This window comes from Rhinolophus sinicus, linkage group LG11 (genome assembly GCF_036562045.2).
Source record: "Rhinolophus sinicus isolate RSC01 linkage group LG11, ASM3656204v1, whole genome shotgun sequence".
Classification (NCBI taxonomy): Eukaryota; Metazoa; Chordata; class Mammalia; order Chiroptera; family Rhinolophidae; genus Rhinolophus; species Rhinolophus sinicus.
Window position 1 is genome coordinate 46,363,493 of NC_133760.1, and position 16,232 is coordinate 46,379,724.

General features: G+C 42.7%; 1 protein-coding gene across 2 annotated transcripts in view; it reads left to right on the plus strand.

The window, feature by feature from the left end:
* Window positions 1-16,232, plus strand: part of N4BP1 (NEDD4 binding protein 1) — a 39,474-nt gene that overhangs the window by 10,378 nt on the left and 12,864 nt on the right. Inside the window, exons 2-3 of one of the 2 annotated variants that reach the window (XM_074314945.1) lie at window positions 7,130-8,823; window positions 15,916-16,046. In XM_074314945.1, coding sequence (XP_074171046.1) covers window positions 7,130-8,823; window positions 15,916-16,046 — 1,825 coding nt within the window. The remainder of the gene's footprint in view (window positions 1-7,129; window positions 8,824-15,915; window positions 16,047-16,232) is intronic. The other variant, XM_074314944.1, reaches the window with a different exon arrangement.

Below are 16,232 nucleotides of genomic sequence, written 5' to 3' on the forward strand. Positions count from 1 at the left end.
ATTGAGTTTGATTCTCAAGGGATAATTGCCTATTTCTTTTGGGGGTGCATGCGTACACGCACACAGTTTTGTGTGCTATTAGCATAACTTCCTCAAAAGTCTGCAGTGAGTCCTGCAGTAATAGTTTTAGTTATCTGAGGAGCAGTGTCAGCTTGTATTGGGCGCCTCTCTGCCCATCTTCCTAGCGCTGACACTCAGGCAGGGGCTCTCCTGAGCTGTGCGCGTCTCTGAGGATCCAGCCTGAACTGGATTCTTTCTCTGAAAGATGATAATTAAATAGTATCTGCATGTATCTCAGAGAATATCACTTGCTGTGAAAAGCTTGTATAAGCTCTGAAAAGTAAATTGATTTCTTTGCAAATAACACATCAGATGGACAATTTTAGAGTTACGTATTTTCTGTAGGTTCAAATGTGTAAAATTGACGAATGTTGATAAAAGCATAGGGACTTTTGTGATTGTCACTTTAAAATTGCATGTGGGAAATCTCTATACCTTCTGCTTAATTTTGCCATGAAACCTAAAACTTTCTAAAAATAAAGTCTATTTTCAAACACTGAACTCAGGGTTGTTCACTCATTTTTGCAGTTATCTGTCTCAGCATCTAGTTTAATTGTACATTTTCTCTTGGTTGTATCGGGTTGGGAACACCCTAAATCCTAGTTAATTAGTTACAGATACAATCGTTTGGGGGCAGCTCTTATGGAATATTCTTCCATTAAACTAATCAGAGGAGTAACAAATAATAGAAAAAGTTTGTTTCAAAGATGAGTCACTCACAGTATTTCATAACTGCTGATTCCTTATCGCAAACAAGAATCAAGCAAAACTTACAATTAGGGCCGTCCCATCTTTGATACAGCTTCACACCATGTTATGCGTCTACTTTTTAATTTTTTATTAAAGCTACGAAGTAGGGAGTATATGAAAATAATATGTGCACGTAGTTAAGATAAAAAATCAAGTACCTCTGATATTTTCTAATAGTTCCTTGCTTCTGCCCCCCAATTTCCTAGAGGCAACTAGTTTTTACTGTTTTTAACTGTTTGTTCTGATGGTTACCTAAGTAACTATAAATACTATACTGCTATTTCTTATCAAATTTAAGCATTATTCACTGTAAGATAAATGAGTGGAAACTACCCCCGTTTTCCCAGTTGCTATGGTCTGAATATTTGTGTCCCCTCAAAATTCCTATGTTGAAATCCTAATGCCCAGTGTGATGGCGTTAGGAGGCGGGGCCTCTGGGAGGCGATGAGGTCACGAGGGCCGACAGACCTGCTTTGCCTCTTCCACCAAGTCAGGACGCAGGAAGTCTGCAGCCTGGAAACGGGCCCTCACCTGAGCACGCTGCACCCTCATCTTGGACTTCAGCCTCCAAAACTGTGAGAAATAAGTTTCCGTTGTTTATAAGTCACCCAGTCTGTGGTATTTGTTATGGTGGGCTGAATGGACGAAGACTGATATATTCTTTTTAGTTAAAGCAAGGAACAGGGTTAATATAATTGTGACTTATGTAAATACTACTCACTGCAAAGCCACATATTGTTTTACATTATGTTCTCTTTCTGGTACAGCTTTTAATTTTTCCTGGAATTTTTATCTGCCCTGTTTTCATGTAGTTGTGAAATTTGCTTTAAACACACCCCTCGTATTTTACAAATGTTCCTTTATGTTAGGTATTCACTGAGCCTCCTTTACTGGGAGAATGCTTCTAGAGCCCTTTTCCTCCAATCAGCTGGTTGCACCTTGTAGCCTGAATCTAGGTCAAAAGTGTCAACATTCCTTATAGGGTTTAAACAAGACCCAGAGCCTCATAATATTAAAAAATAGATATAATACAAAATACCTGGCATATGAAGAATCAGGAAAATATCACCTCTGATGACAAAAGACAGCAGACACCAATACCAAGAGGGCACAGATGGTGAATTAGCTGACAAAAACTTTACAGCATCTATTATAAAAATTCCACAGCAGGCAGGCGATTGCAAGTGCTCTGAAACTCATAGAAAAACAGAAAGCTGCGGCAGAGAAATAGAAGATACAAAGAGAAGAACCAAATGGAAAGGTTAGAACTTAAAAACACAATAAGCTAAATAAAAACTCACTATATGGGCTCGATTTTAAAGTGTTGATGACACAGAAAAGAGTCCTTGAACTTGAGGATAGGACACTAGAAGCCATCTAATCTGAACGGGAGTGGAGGAGCAAGTGTGGTGAAAAATAATGGCTGGAGACTTCCCAAATTTGTCGAAGGTGTAAGTATCATGATTCAAGAAGCTCAGTGAACACACACAGAATAAACTCAAAGAATTCCACACCCAGATGCGTCATAACCACACTTCTGAAAACTGAAGACAAATTAAAAATCCTGAAAGCCTCTAGGGGAACAACAATTAGAATGAGTACAGATTTCTCATCAGAAACCATGGAGGCTGAAAAGTGGCCCAATAAAAGAACTGTTAACTGAGAATTCTCTATCCAGTGAAATTATCCTTGAAGAATGAAAGTGAAGTAAAGCATCATACAGCATTCCAGCTGAAGAAAAACTAAAGAGAAATTATTGCCTGCTCCAAAAGAATTGCTAAGAGACGTTCTTCATATGGAAAATGAGTTAATGGTTATAAGCAAAATTTATAACATTGTTTGGTGGGATTTCAAATGTATGTACGTGTAATGTATGAGATCAGTATAACATAAAACGGAGGGCAAGGAGGAAAGGGACCAAGAGTAAAGGAACCTGTATGATGGTAGAGTTCTAAAATTTGTACCCACGGGATTTTAAGTTGTGGAGATGGTGAGTGGTGGCACGGAGATGTCAGTGCGATTGAAAGAAGATTTTGATTACTTGCATTTCCCAAGAGAAGGGGGCATGCGTTGCCACGCAGGGACACAGGCGAAGCATCAGGTTTTGGTCAGAAGCAGGAGCAGGAGAAAGGCAAGGCAAGGCAGGGTGAACCGTTCAGGATCTGTTAGTTGGGATGATTCCTGTGGGCTCTAGGGCATCGGCGCTGTCCTTAGCTGTCTGTTACCTGGCCCTGGCTTGATACAGGGCAGGGGAACTATTGGCTTGGTGTGTGAGTTCAGGTGAGATGGCTTGGCGCACAGCCCTGCATCAGGCAACCTGTGTAGGAACGCATGCTCCTAGCAGGCTGTCCGCGAGCCCTGGGAGGGCAGGTCTCTCCCCAGGCCTGAAACGCTTCCCACAATCTCAAAATGTAAGATACGGAAAATAAAAAACATGAGGCGCACAGGTGGTAACGTTTACATTCCTCTTGGAATGACAGAATATTGAATTTGAGTGGACTGTGAAAGTTAAGTATGTACATTGTAGTTGATAGCATGACCACTTTTAAAAGTATATAAAGAGATAGAGTAAAAAATGCATTAAAAATTATCATACTAGACAATATTTGTATGATGCACAAGAGGGCTAGATGGGGAAAAGGAATTAAAAGTAGGGAACAAGCAGAAAACAAATAAAATGGTAGACTTAACTCCAAACTTACCAATAATTTCATTAAAAATAAATAGTCTAAGCATCAATTAAAAGACATTGTCAGAAAAAATGTAACCAAACTATATGGTGTCTTCAAGAAACTCATTTCGTATATAATGATACAAGTAAGTTAAAATTAAAAGGAGGAAAAAATGTATACTGTGAAAACATTAATCAAAAGAAAGCTGGACTAGCAATATTACTGTCAGATGAAGTAGCCTTCAGAGCAAAGAGGGTCATTACACAAAGATAAAGTTAATTTACCAAGAAGACATAATGCTAAATATACATATTCTAACAATAGAGCTGCAAGTTACATGAAGCAAAAACTGGTAGAGAGAGTTGAAAGGAGAAGTTGGCAAATCCACAATTACAGTTGGAGATGTCAACATTTTTCTCTCAAGAATTGATAGGCCCACTAGACAAACAATCAGCAAAGATATAAAACTCAACAACACCATCAACCAACCTGATTGTAATAGATATTTATAGAACACTTCACCCAACAAGAGCAGAATGTACATTCTTTTCAAGTGCACACAGAACATATATCAAGGTAGACCGTATTTTGGGGCCATAAAACAAATTTAAAAGAACTGAAACCATAGAGTGTGTTCTCTGACCTAAAGGAATCAAACAAGAAATCAATAACAGAAAGATAAGAAAATCTCCAAATACTTGGGAACTAAACAACACACTTTTGAATATTGAATAATTTCAAGAGAAAGTTTAAAAATACATTGAACTGAATGAAAATACATCAAAATTTGTGGGATGTAGCTAACACACCACTGAAAAGGAAATTTATAACATGTACAAGTATACATCATGACCAAATGGTGATTATTCCAGGAATACAAGACTGGCTCAATATTCACAAATCAGAGTAACCTATATGAACAGGCTGCAGAAGTAAAATCACAGGATTTATATCAATACAGTAAAGTATTTCACAAGTTTCAGTAGCCATTCATGTTCATGTTACTAGAAAAGTAATACAAGACAATATCCTCAACATAAGGAACATTTATTTTTAAAAAATCTAATATATATAATAGCATAAGACTGAATGCTTTTCCCCTTAGATTGTGAACAGGGCAAAGCATACCAGCTCTCACCACTGCTCATCAGCAGTGTTGAAAGTTCTAGCTAGAAAGTGAGGCAAGAAAATAAAATAGGCATATAGATCAGGAAAAAAATGTAGATGACATAATTATCTGCATAGAAAATCCCAAGGAATCTACAAGAAAAAAATCCTAGAACTAGGAATAGGTTCAGCAAGGTCGCAAGATACATGATCAATATACCAAAAAAAGGAAAAGAAAAAAGTATATTTCTATTTATTAGCAATGAACATAGAAACCAAAATTAGACTACAGTGCCATGTTCAGTCACTCCAAAAATGAAATACTTGGGTGTAAATCTAATGTGCACAGGACTTGGATGCTCAAAACTGGAAAACACTGATGAAAGGAAGACAAGATCTAGAGAAATCGAGAGATGTACCATGTTCATTTAGCTGATGTCATTCATCCTCAAATCAACGTACAAGTTGAACACAGTTGCTCAACAAGATTACGTTAAAATTTATATGGAAAGGCAAAGGAAGTAAAATAGCTAAAAGCAATTTGGAAAAGCAGAAGAAAGTGAGCAATGAAAGTACGGTAACAAGTAGGAAACCTTTGATGATGGAATAATTCTGTTTCTTGATTGAAGTGGTATTTTCATGAACATGTATACATGTAAAATGGCATAGAACCAGCCACACACATCTGTATCAATGTAGACTGTCCTGATTTTGATAACTGTACTGTAATTATGTAAGATGTTAATGATTGGAGGAATCGGAGAAGAGGACACAGAACCTTTGCAACTTCCTGTGAACCTATAATTGCCTCAAAGTAAATGTTTGAAAAAAAAACAACAACTTCAAACCACAACCTAAATGCAGCGTGTACGCTACTATGCTTTCAGGACAGTGCCAACAAAACAGGTGGTAGCAAAATGTTGTCTGTCTGGAGATTTGCAGGAATGCTGACATCAATATTTAACCCCTGCGCATCCAGGGTAAAAGAAGGATGGTCACTGTGCTTTGTTTCCTGCAGCTACCGAGTTGCAGACTGGCAGGCTGCTCGGTACAAAGCTGGGCTCCTCTCTCCACTGCGAGGTGTCTTAACCCCCAAGTCCACAGACGTTCCAGGTTTACCTAAACACAAGGAAGCAACACAGCATGAGGGAGCATCATGCCGGTCAGGCTGAGCTTTCCCTCTGACGTTTCCTTCTGTTTCTGGTGTTTCGTCCATTCATAGGGATTTTGTAGCTGTAAATGTGTAAATGGAATGTGTGCACATTTGTTTCAATTCTAACTGAAGATGTGTGGCTGTTTTAGTAGCAAGTGTATATAGTAGCAGGTACAGGTTTGCAAAGCCTCATTGTAACCAGTGCTGCACAGGTTGAACTTTTAAATAGCACCGTGTTGGGTAGCATTCTAATTTTAAAATGTAGATCAGGCTCATTTCTCACAAATCTCCGGTCCAGAAAATTTTTACCGATGATTAAGTAACAATTGTTAGTTTTTAGTAAGCTTGTATGTGCAAGGCTGTTGTCAGAACTGCATTTGTTGTCCCATTGAATTCCCTCGGATACCTAAGACTGCTTTACTTCGTCTCTCACAGTTGAAGAAACTGGAGTTAGAGGGGTTAGGTAACTTGAGCCAGGTCACCAGTTGTATGGCTGGAACTTGGGCCTGGGAGCTGGCGATTGCCCAGGTTATTAACAAAGTATGTTCCACGTTCCTGTCGTGCGTGCACGTTTGCTTGATTCCCACTTTCTGCCTCTAGCAGCAACCTAATTGCTAAAGAACCCAGGCCCCTTTCTTGCCTCATTCAGGCCTCATACAGGACTTCACCAGAAACCCCAGCATTAAACCTGAGAGTGCTGCAGCACTGGCCAGCGCTCCCGTACGCATTTCAATAGTCTGGTGTTAGAAAACAGACGTCAAGCTATATAGGATATACGTTATTCCAGCCGGCTGGGAAAGAATCATTTGTTAAATGGATCTTGTGGGGGGTTTTTGTTTTTACTTATTTATTTATTTATTTATTTATTTATTTATTTATTTATTTTCCTTCAGATAATTTTTTTTTTAATGCCTTCAAGAAATCAGTTTATTTTCTCTGGAAACAAAGGGCAATAATAGGGAAGCCAAAGTCAACGTTTGTTCTGGAGTGCATTGTTTGACCTGATTATCTTATCTCTTCATTATGTCATAATAGTAACAAATGTCTGGTAGCTGGCAAAACTGTTTGCTCTTTATGGGCATAATTAAATCCAGCTTTGTCATTTTCCACTGCGCAGCTGGGCAACCCCCCACACTTTGGTATTGAAAATGTTACAAATTGTTGCCTTTTAGACTTAGCTGCAATGTTTTCAATTCCTCTGAAAACAACTAAGCAACTTGTATATGTTACTTTAAATCCTTTATGTAGATCATGGCCTTTTCCCCCCAAAGTTATTAGCATGTTTTTGATTTTTGTGTAGCTTGACATTTGTAATTACGTGTGTAACATAATATGTGCTGTAAAGAGCTTTTGTAGACTGATCTAATTTCTTGTCTTCGCCTTACAGGAATATATTAAAGGAATCTGTGAACCTGAACTAGAAGAAAGAGAATGCTACCCCAAGGCCATGCACTGCATCTTTGTTGGGGCGCAGAGCCTGTTTCTGAAGAGCTTGATTCAGGACACGTCTGCCGATCTCTGTGTTCTGGACACTGGTCTCCTGGGCATCAGAGGGAGTGCCGAAGCCGTGGTCATGGCTCGGAGTCACATCCAACAGTTTGTAAAGCTCTTTGAGAATAACGAGAACCTGCCCAGCAGTCAGAAGGAGTCAGAGGTGAAAAGGGAATTTAAACAGTTCGTGGAAGCCCGTGCAGACAATTATACAATGGACTTGCTGATTTTGCCCACTTCTTTGAAAAAAGAACTTTTGACACTCACACTAGGCGAGGGGAATCTGTTTGAAACCGGAGATGAGGATGTTATTGAAATCGGAGATTCTAAACGAACAGAGTTTACCCAGAATGCTGCCACAGGGCTGACTGTGTCCAGAGATGAAATTGTTTTGCAGGAAGATGCAAGAAATAAAGCTGGGACTCCTGTTTCTGAGCTTACAAAACAAATGGACACAGTCTTTTCTAGTTCACAAGATGTACTTTTTGTTCCAATAAATGGCCTAAACCCAGATGAAGAGGCACTTTGCAGAGGCAGAGTTTGTCACAAAAGGCGATTTTCTGACTCAGAGGAAAGGCATACCAAGAAACAGTTTTCTTTGGAAAATGTTCCGGAGGGAGAGCTTTTGCATGATGGCAAGGCGGTGCCTGGAAGCGTGATCATTGACCTATCCGATTCTTCTGCCGATCCTGACAATTTAAGTCCAGATGTAAAAGACACTACTGAGGAAATGGAGTACAACATGCTTGTAAACTTTTTTAAAACCATGGGCTATTCCCAAGAAATTGTTGAAAAGGTCATTAGGGAGTATGGGCCATCCACTGAGCCATTATTGCTCTTGGAGGAGATTGAAAAAGAAAACAAGCGATTCCAAGAAGACAGAGAATTTTTACCTGGTACTGTGTATCCAGAGACCAGCAAAACCAAAAATAAAGGTGTTTGTAGCAGCGTAAATGAGCTTGCGATGGATTCCACTCCAAAGAAAACACAAACACACACGCAACAAAATATGGTTGAAAAATTTTCTCAGTTACCATTCAAAGGAGAATCAAAACCATGTACCTCAAATTGCAAAATCAATGCTTTCAGGACAGTGCCAATAGAACAGAAACAGGAAATCTGGAGTTCAAATCCAAGCTACCTGGGTAACATAGACCTTGAAACTGACGGCCTTTCCCCCTCTGTTGCCCCTTCAAGTCCCAAAGAAGTCAGTTTTGTTTCAAGAGGAGCTTCAAGTCACCAGCCCAGAATTCCAGTTTTTCCTGAAAATGGTTTGCAGCAGCAAGGAGAACCCTTGCTTCCAAATAATAGGAAATCTGCCTGTGAAAACCGTTTGGGATGTTGTAGCTCTCCACAGTCTAAGCCAAATTGTCCACCCCTTTCTCAGGCACCGATGCCACTGCCCCAGCTGTTACCTCCGGTCCCTGACACAAGATTGGCAGGACCCTCTGATCACATTGATTCATCAGTTACAGGGGTTCAGAGGTTTCGAGATACTCTGAAAGTTCCCTACAAACTGGAGCTAAAGAATGAGCCGGGAAGAACGGATTTGAAACACATCGTCATCGATGGGAGCAATGTCGCCATTACGTAAGTCCCCCTGCAGTGTTCGCCATTTGCCCAGGGCTCTGAGCCACGGCGGAACTGTCATCCATGCCTTTACAGGGACGAGCCTGTGTGTCTCTCTACTTGGTCCGTAGCCTAAACGGGTGGGCTGCGGGGACGGCTGGTTGGAAAAGTTGTGCTACTCCGTCTTCTAGAATTTCAGGCTTTGCCCCACCTGCTCAACCTGTATTCCTGACGGCAAGAGACGACAGAAAGTGTGTGCTTTTACAGTGACAAACAGTATGGAGACTGAAATCATTAGGTTCCTAACCCCACAAACACCACTGGGTTCTGAATACGAGGATGGAGCTTAAGGCAAAAAAAATGGGGGGCTTTTCCTTCCTGTTGTTACGCTCTCATAGGCCCAGTGTGTAGCCAGTAGTGTGCTGTGACAGTACCATGTTTCCCCGAAAATAAGACCGGGTCTTAGATTAAGTTTTGCTCCAAAGACGCAGCAGGGCTGATGTTCAGGGGATGTCATCCTGAAACATCACGCGAGGGCTCATGTTCGGGGAAACACGGTAGGTGTGCGGTACTTGTGTGGTACTTCTGTTGATCGAGTGAGAGCAGTTTCTTTGCTAAGGAGCCGCATCAGTTTGCGCTCCTTTATGGGCCTCTGAGTTTACTAAGAGTTTCTATGCTTGTGTTTAGTCAAAACAGTTAGGTGATCGTTTCTGTTTAACCTGTCTAGAACCCTGTTAGGGTTCTGATTTTATACCTCTGTTAGGAGGTTGGCTTTGTGCTCAGAAGAGTGTGAGGGTCGAGTGGGGTCTCTGCCCCACCAGGGGCGAGCGGTTTGACCTTCGGCAGGCCTGTGCCTGCCAAATTCAACTGCTGCCATCTGTGGGTGCCTTTCGCCCTCTCCTAAAGGACGTCTTTAGCATGCCGTTTCGGCAACTGGCAGGTAACGTCTCCCTCCAGTTCTCAATCAGTCACTCCACTGATTTTGAAGATTGCAATTCAAGAAATGGGGCACCTGAACATGGAAGGAATGAAGGAGAGAAGTTGAAATATTTTTCTGAATTGCTGAGTGTTCATGTGGCCTCATTCCCAGGAGTTCTAAAAGATCACTTAATGCCTTCATTGTACAGGACGCCTTGATGAGATTGAAAATCAGTTTCATTATTGAGATATGTGTTTATATACTTGTTTTTTTTGTTTTGTTTTGTTAATTTTTTATTAGAATTTTCAGATAAGCACACAAGAAGGTAATATAATGAATCCCATGTTGGAGTCACTTGGGGTTTCCATGATGTACCCGTCACTCACCTTCAGGCTTTTTGGGGCGGGGAATATTGGGACAGTGTGTTTTTCCAGGACCCATCAGCTCCACGTCAAGTCGTCATTTCAGTCTAGTTGTGGAGGGCGCAGCTCGCTGGCCCATGTGGGAATCGAACTGGCGACCTTGGTGTTATGAGCGCTGGGCGCTAACCATTGAGCAAACCGGGTGCCCCACCTTCAGGCGTTTAAACACTTTCATCTATACCGCCACCCAGTGCCTTTCACCCATAGCATTTTGAAGGCAATCTCAGATAATGTCATTTCATCTGTAAATATTTCAGTATCTATTTTTTAAAATAAGTGTTCTATTGATTTTTATTTTTCGAATGAATTATTGATGCTATCCTTTGCTGTCAAAAAAAGAAAGAAAAATGGCAGCATTTCACACGTTAATGTTTGAGGAGAGGTAGTAAAAATGTGTAATATATTTGCCTTCATGTCCAAATAGTACTGTTTCTTGTCAGTTCACCTTGTGTTTTGGGGGTGTGTTTGGGGGAAACCCGGCAAATGGCCCACAGCTGCACAGCATTATCTAAACAAAAATGTGAAGTGCCGCTTCAGTCACCCCCAGTCCAGGCCGGGGCCAGTTCCTCATCGATGCCATGTCTTGAGCCAACTGATGGTATAAAATTTAGGTCACAGCTGTGAGTAACATCAACCCTTTTTCATTTTTCTGTATATGGAAAAATTTCCCAAATTGGTGTTCAAAGAATAAGAAATGCAAATTAACGTAGAATGAATGGTGATGGTGACACTTTTTTTCAAACCTTTTTGAAGAAGTCCGTAACTAGTGCAGTTCTCAGAGGGGCCAGTGTTGGAATATAGAGTGGTGCGTCTGTCTGCCCGTCCGTCTGCCCGTGCCAGGACGTTTGCATGTCTGATCCTTTCCACTTTGGCCGCAGTACCTCCCCCAGTCATGTGCCGGCCCCACGCACTCCCACATGTTTCCTAACCCCCTGGGGTACAGTACCATCTTTTTTGAAAACCTCTGAATCAGTGCACTAAGGGAAACCACAAGCTGACTTACATTCATTTTTTTGAAAACTGATTATTTTGGGAGAGTTTCAATTTTCTTTGAATGCACAGATGTCTCAGTTTGAGAGCAACACTTTTGCAAAGAAGACAGACTTAATTTGATGTAGGTTGATTTGAAAATACCAGTAATTAAAATTAAGTTCCTCTGGGGAGAAACTGCTTAATGGGTACAGGGTTTTATTTGGGAGTGAAGGAAATGTTTCAGAACGAGATGGAAGTAGCGGTTGCACGTATCATGTAAAGTATATTGAATGTACTGAATGCCCCTGAATTGTCCACTTTAAAATGATTATTTTATCTTAAGTGAATTTCATCTCAAATTTTTTAAAGTTGGAAATAGATTAACCCTAATTCTAAATTAACGGCTTCAACATGAAATGTGAATTTCAGACTATAAATTCCATGAAGAAAGTGACCCTGTGTGTCCTGTTCTCTGAACTACCCCCAGGGACCGGCCTGGCAGCCCCGCAGCAACACTTTGTTAGGTGAAGTGAAAACTAGGATGTTAAACATGAGGGTTTTTAAACGACTTCACTGCCCGTGTGTAGCTTGCGATTGCAGTTGCTAGTCCAATGATCAATTTAGGTTAAATTGTAACTGCGGCCATATTTTTAACTCCAAAAGTACTTGGAATCTTAAAACTGAATTACCTGTTACATGTCAGGTACTGTACTTTACCTTTTAAAACATAAACTTCACACCAATTTCGTGAGGTAAAAATTGTGTGACTTACATAACATGAAGTGGCTTAAAAATTTTGCCCGAGATGACACAGAAATGAGATTTGGGGCCCTGCTGTCTCTTCCCAGAGTTGTCATGCGTGTAGACCCGGCCTCTTCCCACAGGGGTGGAGCTTAGGGTTGGGATTATCAGCCTTTGACTCCATTGAATCCTAAACCTTGAGTTACATAAGCACAGCTGAGCAGACGTCCACTGAGCAGACGTCACGCATTCACCCCGCTAGTTGGGGAAGTAGTTAGAAAGGACATTTGAGTCCTTATTAAACAAGAGCATCTGTTGGTTTGAACCCCCCGGAAGAGGCTCAGGTGCACCTGCCCCTGGGTGTCTGTAAAGCCTTTCTCTGCCCACCCAGCACGATGTCTGCAGTCCATGCACCGTGAGAAATTCCCGAACACCCTCACAGCACTGCTGAGCACACACATCTCAACGCGGTTTTTCCCTTTGTCACCATGAATGAGTCAAGTGATGAGTAAATGGAAATTGTTTGCGGTGTACAGCTAGTGGTGGCCAGATAGCTAACGCTGGGGCTCCGTCAGTCTGAAACTGCAGCATAAGAGCACCTGACTTATCTGGGCAGAGAAGTTTCCATGTCGTTGACACTGGCCCCTTCATTTGCCAGAACTATGTATTAGCCATTTTTCGTGCTGGTCTTTCTATATCAGGGTTCCGTAGCTATTTTTATTAAGTGGAAGCTGTAGAAGAAAATTCTTCTTTCCTGGGTAATGCAGAAAGGGTTTTTCACTATTTCCCCACACCGCCCTGTCTGGTTCTATGGCTGCCATCAGTTTTTATCAGGTATCTCCTCTCTGCTTGGGACACTCTTCCTTCTAGTTGACTGCCTGCTAGAATATGAAAAACAGCCAGACGATGCATAACTTGTTTGCTCTTATGTGAAAACGGGAGCTTAAATCTCCCTTGAGAGCCTGTACACCTGGCCTCTCAGGGCCCAATATCCATCCAGTCTGCATTTGGAGCTGGGAGCCGGCGCTTTCGCCTTCACGGAAGCTAGGGCAGTGTTACTATGTTACTAGTATGTAGCCACCTTTGTCTCTGCGGCAAAACAGTTATTCCAGGTTTACCTGTCAATACGCCGCATGCAGAGGCCAGGAGACGATGGAGACAAGCACTTCTCTGCCTGCTCAGCATGCGGCGGTTGGGGTACGTTGGGTCCGGACCCCCTGTATTCTTTGGAGGACAAGAATTTGGCTTCACTTGATTCTTTTTGTCTCTGTGGTTTTCTTTTCTCGGTAAATCTGTATGTTCTCCACCAGAATTTTGGGCTGCTGTTTTTATTCCCCAAACAACTCTAAAGATTTTTCAGAGTATCACTGAGGATGACATTTTGGGATTTAGCTTAGAGCTAGTGTTTCTCGAAACTCATGTTTTCCCCTCCAAGCTTGTGAGGGGTCCGGGGCAGTAGAATTTCATCAACTTGCATTTCCCTCCTTTTTCCTCAGTGAACCAGTGGCGTGGAACTGGGTCACTACGTCCTACTGTTGCCACCCCAGAAGCGTTTCAGGGGAGGAGGAAGTTAGTACACATTTGTATCTGCTAAATAAGCTAAGGAGGCACTTTACAAACCTTTTTAGTGCGAGTCTCTCACGTGTTATTCTCTCCAGGACTTACATGCACCCCTTGGTTTTTCTAAGAACCAAGGGAAACGTATAAATTGTATTTTCTTCAGGCTGTGGTTGTCGTGTTAATTCTAGGCCTGTCCTAGCTGTTAAGCAATTAGAATAATTTATTCTTTTTAAAGATTAAAAAAGACACCCCCCACCCCCCCCCCACCCCACACACACACAAACTAACGCCAGCTTTTTGTTCTTTGTTTTTTGGGGGGTAACAAATGTCATACTGCTACATTCTTGTCATATTTTGGATGCTTTTAGATAAACAAACCACTACTGAGTTACTTCATCAAGAATGGGCGTGTTTACTTGCGTATGTTCTCTGGGATGTGGTGCTGCCTGTGTCCTCGCTTATTTGTGATTCACGGAGAATAGGCTTAGTTTCTCCCTCTTCTGCGTGCTACTTAGACGTTCGCAGCGTTTTCAGCCCAGTGCTCTTCTGTGAGAATATAGATGTATTGGGGACAGTGCCACTGGAGTCGTGGGCGGGGCGCTGACCAGGAGTGAGGAGGCCTGTGGTGGATGCCAGCTCACCCGCCCTCAGACGGTGCCACCCAGGCAGGTCGTGCCACCTCATCAGGTGTTTAGTTGCGTTGATCTCATGGGAATCTAAGTCCATTCCGTTTCCTGAGTTCTGTGATGCTGGCACACGGTGCAGGACAGAAATGACGAGGAAGGAAGAGGGCTGGTGGAGGGCCTGTGTCTGGAGAGCGTGCAAGAGAGGCTGGCACTGAGTCCGGAGGGATTTGAGGAAGGAGCGGGGAGGGTGAGAGAGGGCACGCAAAGGAGAGGCTCAGAGCGCGGGAGATGGAGCCGCAAGACCACCTGGGCGACACCCCGTGTGGTGACACGCAGGGGCCAGACCCCTCCGGGCTAGTCAGGTGTGGGGGGGACCTCCATGCCAGACGCGGGGTCTGTCCATAAGGACAGTTCTGTTGAGGGGCCGAGTGGGATCAGGCCCCGTGGCTGCATTTTAGGGTCAGTCTAACTGGAGCTTTCGGGGTGCGTGGGATTTAGGAGAGTCTGCTACCATGTTTCCCCGAAAATAAGACCAGGTCTCATAATAATTTTTGCTCCAAAAGACGCATTAGGGCTTATGTTCAGGGGATGTCCTCCTGAAACATGCTGGGCGTGTTTTCCGGTTAGGTCTTACCTTCAGGGAAACACGGTCTTTGTACCTGAGGTGGCAGGTCTTCCAAGTGAAGGACGTGCCCACCGTGTGGTTTGGACGTGGAGACACGAGGCATGGAGAGAAGGCAGACAGAAGGCACAGGATTTAATGTCATTGATATATAGGTGATCACTGAAGGGCGAAGATACTGCATTCATCGCATACACCGTCGCATCACGCTTTGGAGTTTTGATTTTCTTTATTTTCTAATACTCATTGGTAGACAAGGATTACCACTTGCAAAATTTCAAAGTTTTAAAAAACACTTTTTCAACCTCCATTCTTACTTAACTGCTGGAAAATAAAATTTAAATACTTTTTCTCATTGCTTTTGAAATGTGTTAATCAGATTTTTGGGTGGGGTCGTTTTTCATCCTCGGTAGCAGGGGTCGTAAACCAGGGACCAAATCTGGCACCACCTGTTGTTGTAAATATGGACCCCAGCCACGCTCATTCATGTCCGGTTGGCAGAGCTGAGGTACCGCAGAGACCGCCAGGCCTAGAAAGCCCGCCTGGCCATTCACAGAAAACGCTGCAGCTCATGCTCTGCTGCCCCCTGTTGGGCTCCTTCCCCCTGCTCCCCGCTGCCTTCATCAAGTTAGCTGCCTTGCCCCCAGGTGCTTCTGTTTGAGTCTTGCCCTCCACTGCTTTTCTGGAAGCTGCACACTGAGTGTGCTGTGCATGTCCCCAGCAAGGGGAGGGGCCTCCTGGAGCTGGAGCAGCCCACAGTCTTTGGAAGTCCTGCTGGTGAGCACGCCTCGCAGAAGCCAGGATCCTCGCACAAGTCAGGATCGCAGCTACTTCCGCTTCAGCCACAAGTGTCTTGATAAAATCACGGGAGACTCTTGGAGGCCAGTGACCAGGCAGGATTCTTTAGAGCGGGCTCCTCATCTAAGAACACAAAAATAAAAAGTCCAAGAAACAAGTAGTACCGGGAAGCCCAGACTGCCTCCTACCACAATAGCACACAATGCAACCAGCTAAACAAAAGACACGAAGAATAGTAACAAATCCTAACGCTCCTAAGAATCCTGTCTCCTCCACAGGGTTCTGTCTCGGCCCCTAGAGCAGCAAACTACAACCTAATGCCCCCAGATGTGAAAGAGTAGGAGAGAGAATTTTGATCTAATTGTTTTTGTTCTGAATGGATTTTACCTTTTCACCTTTTCATGGTGAAACTTAACACTTGAAACTGAAATCAGCTTTACTTATTTCTTACAGCCATGGTCTGAAAAAGTTCTTTTCTTGCCGTGGAATCGCAATTGCAGTGGAGTATTTCTGGAAGCTTGGGAACAGAAACATTACTGTATTTGTCCCACAGTGGAGAACACGGCGTGATCCTAATGTCACAGGTGAGGCCAACTGATTTTTCCAGGATTCTAATCAGATGTTTAATGAGTTGGCTTATAATTACCACACACACTGCCATGTGGCAGCAGCTTTAAAAACAAAATTGTAAGTCTGTTGCACCCAGTAAAAAATGGGCTGTACAGAGTATTATGGCCTAAGAAATACCCAGGGGAAGGATGGAAAGTTAA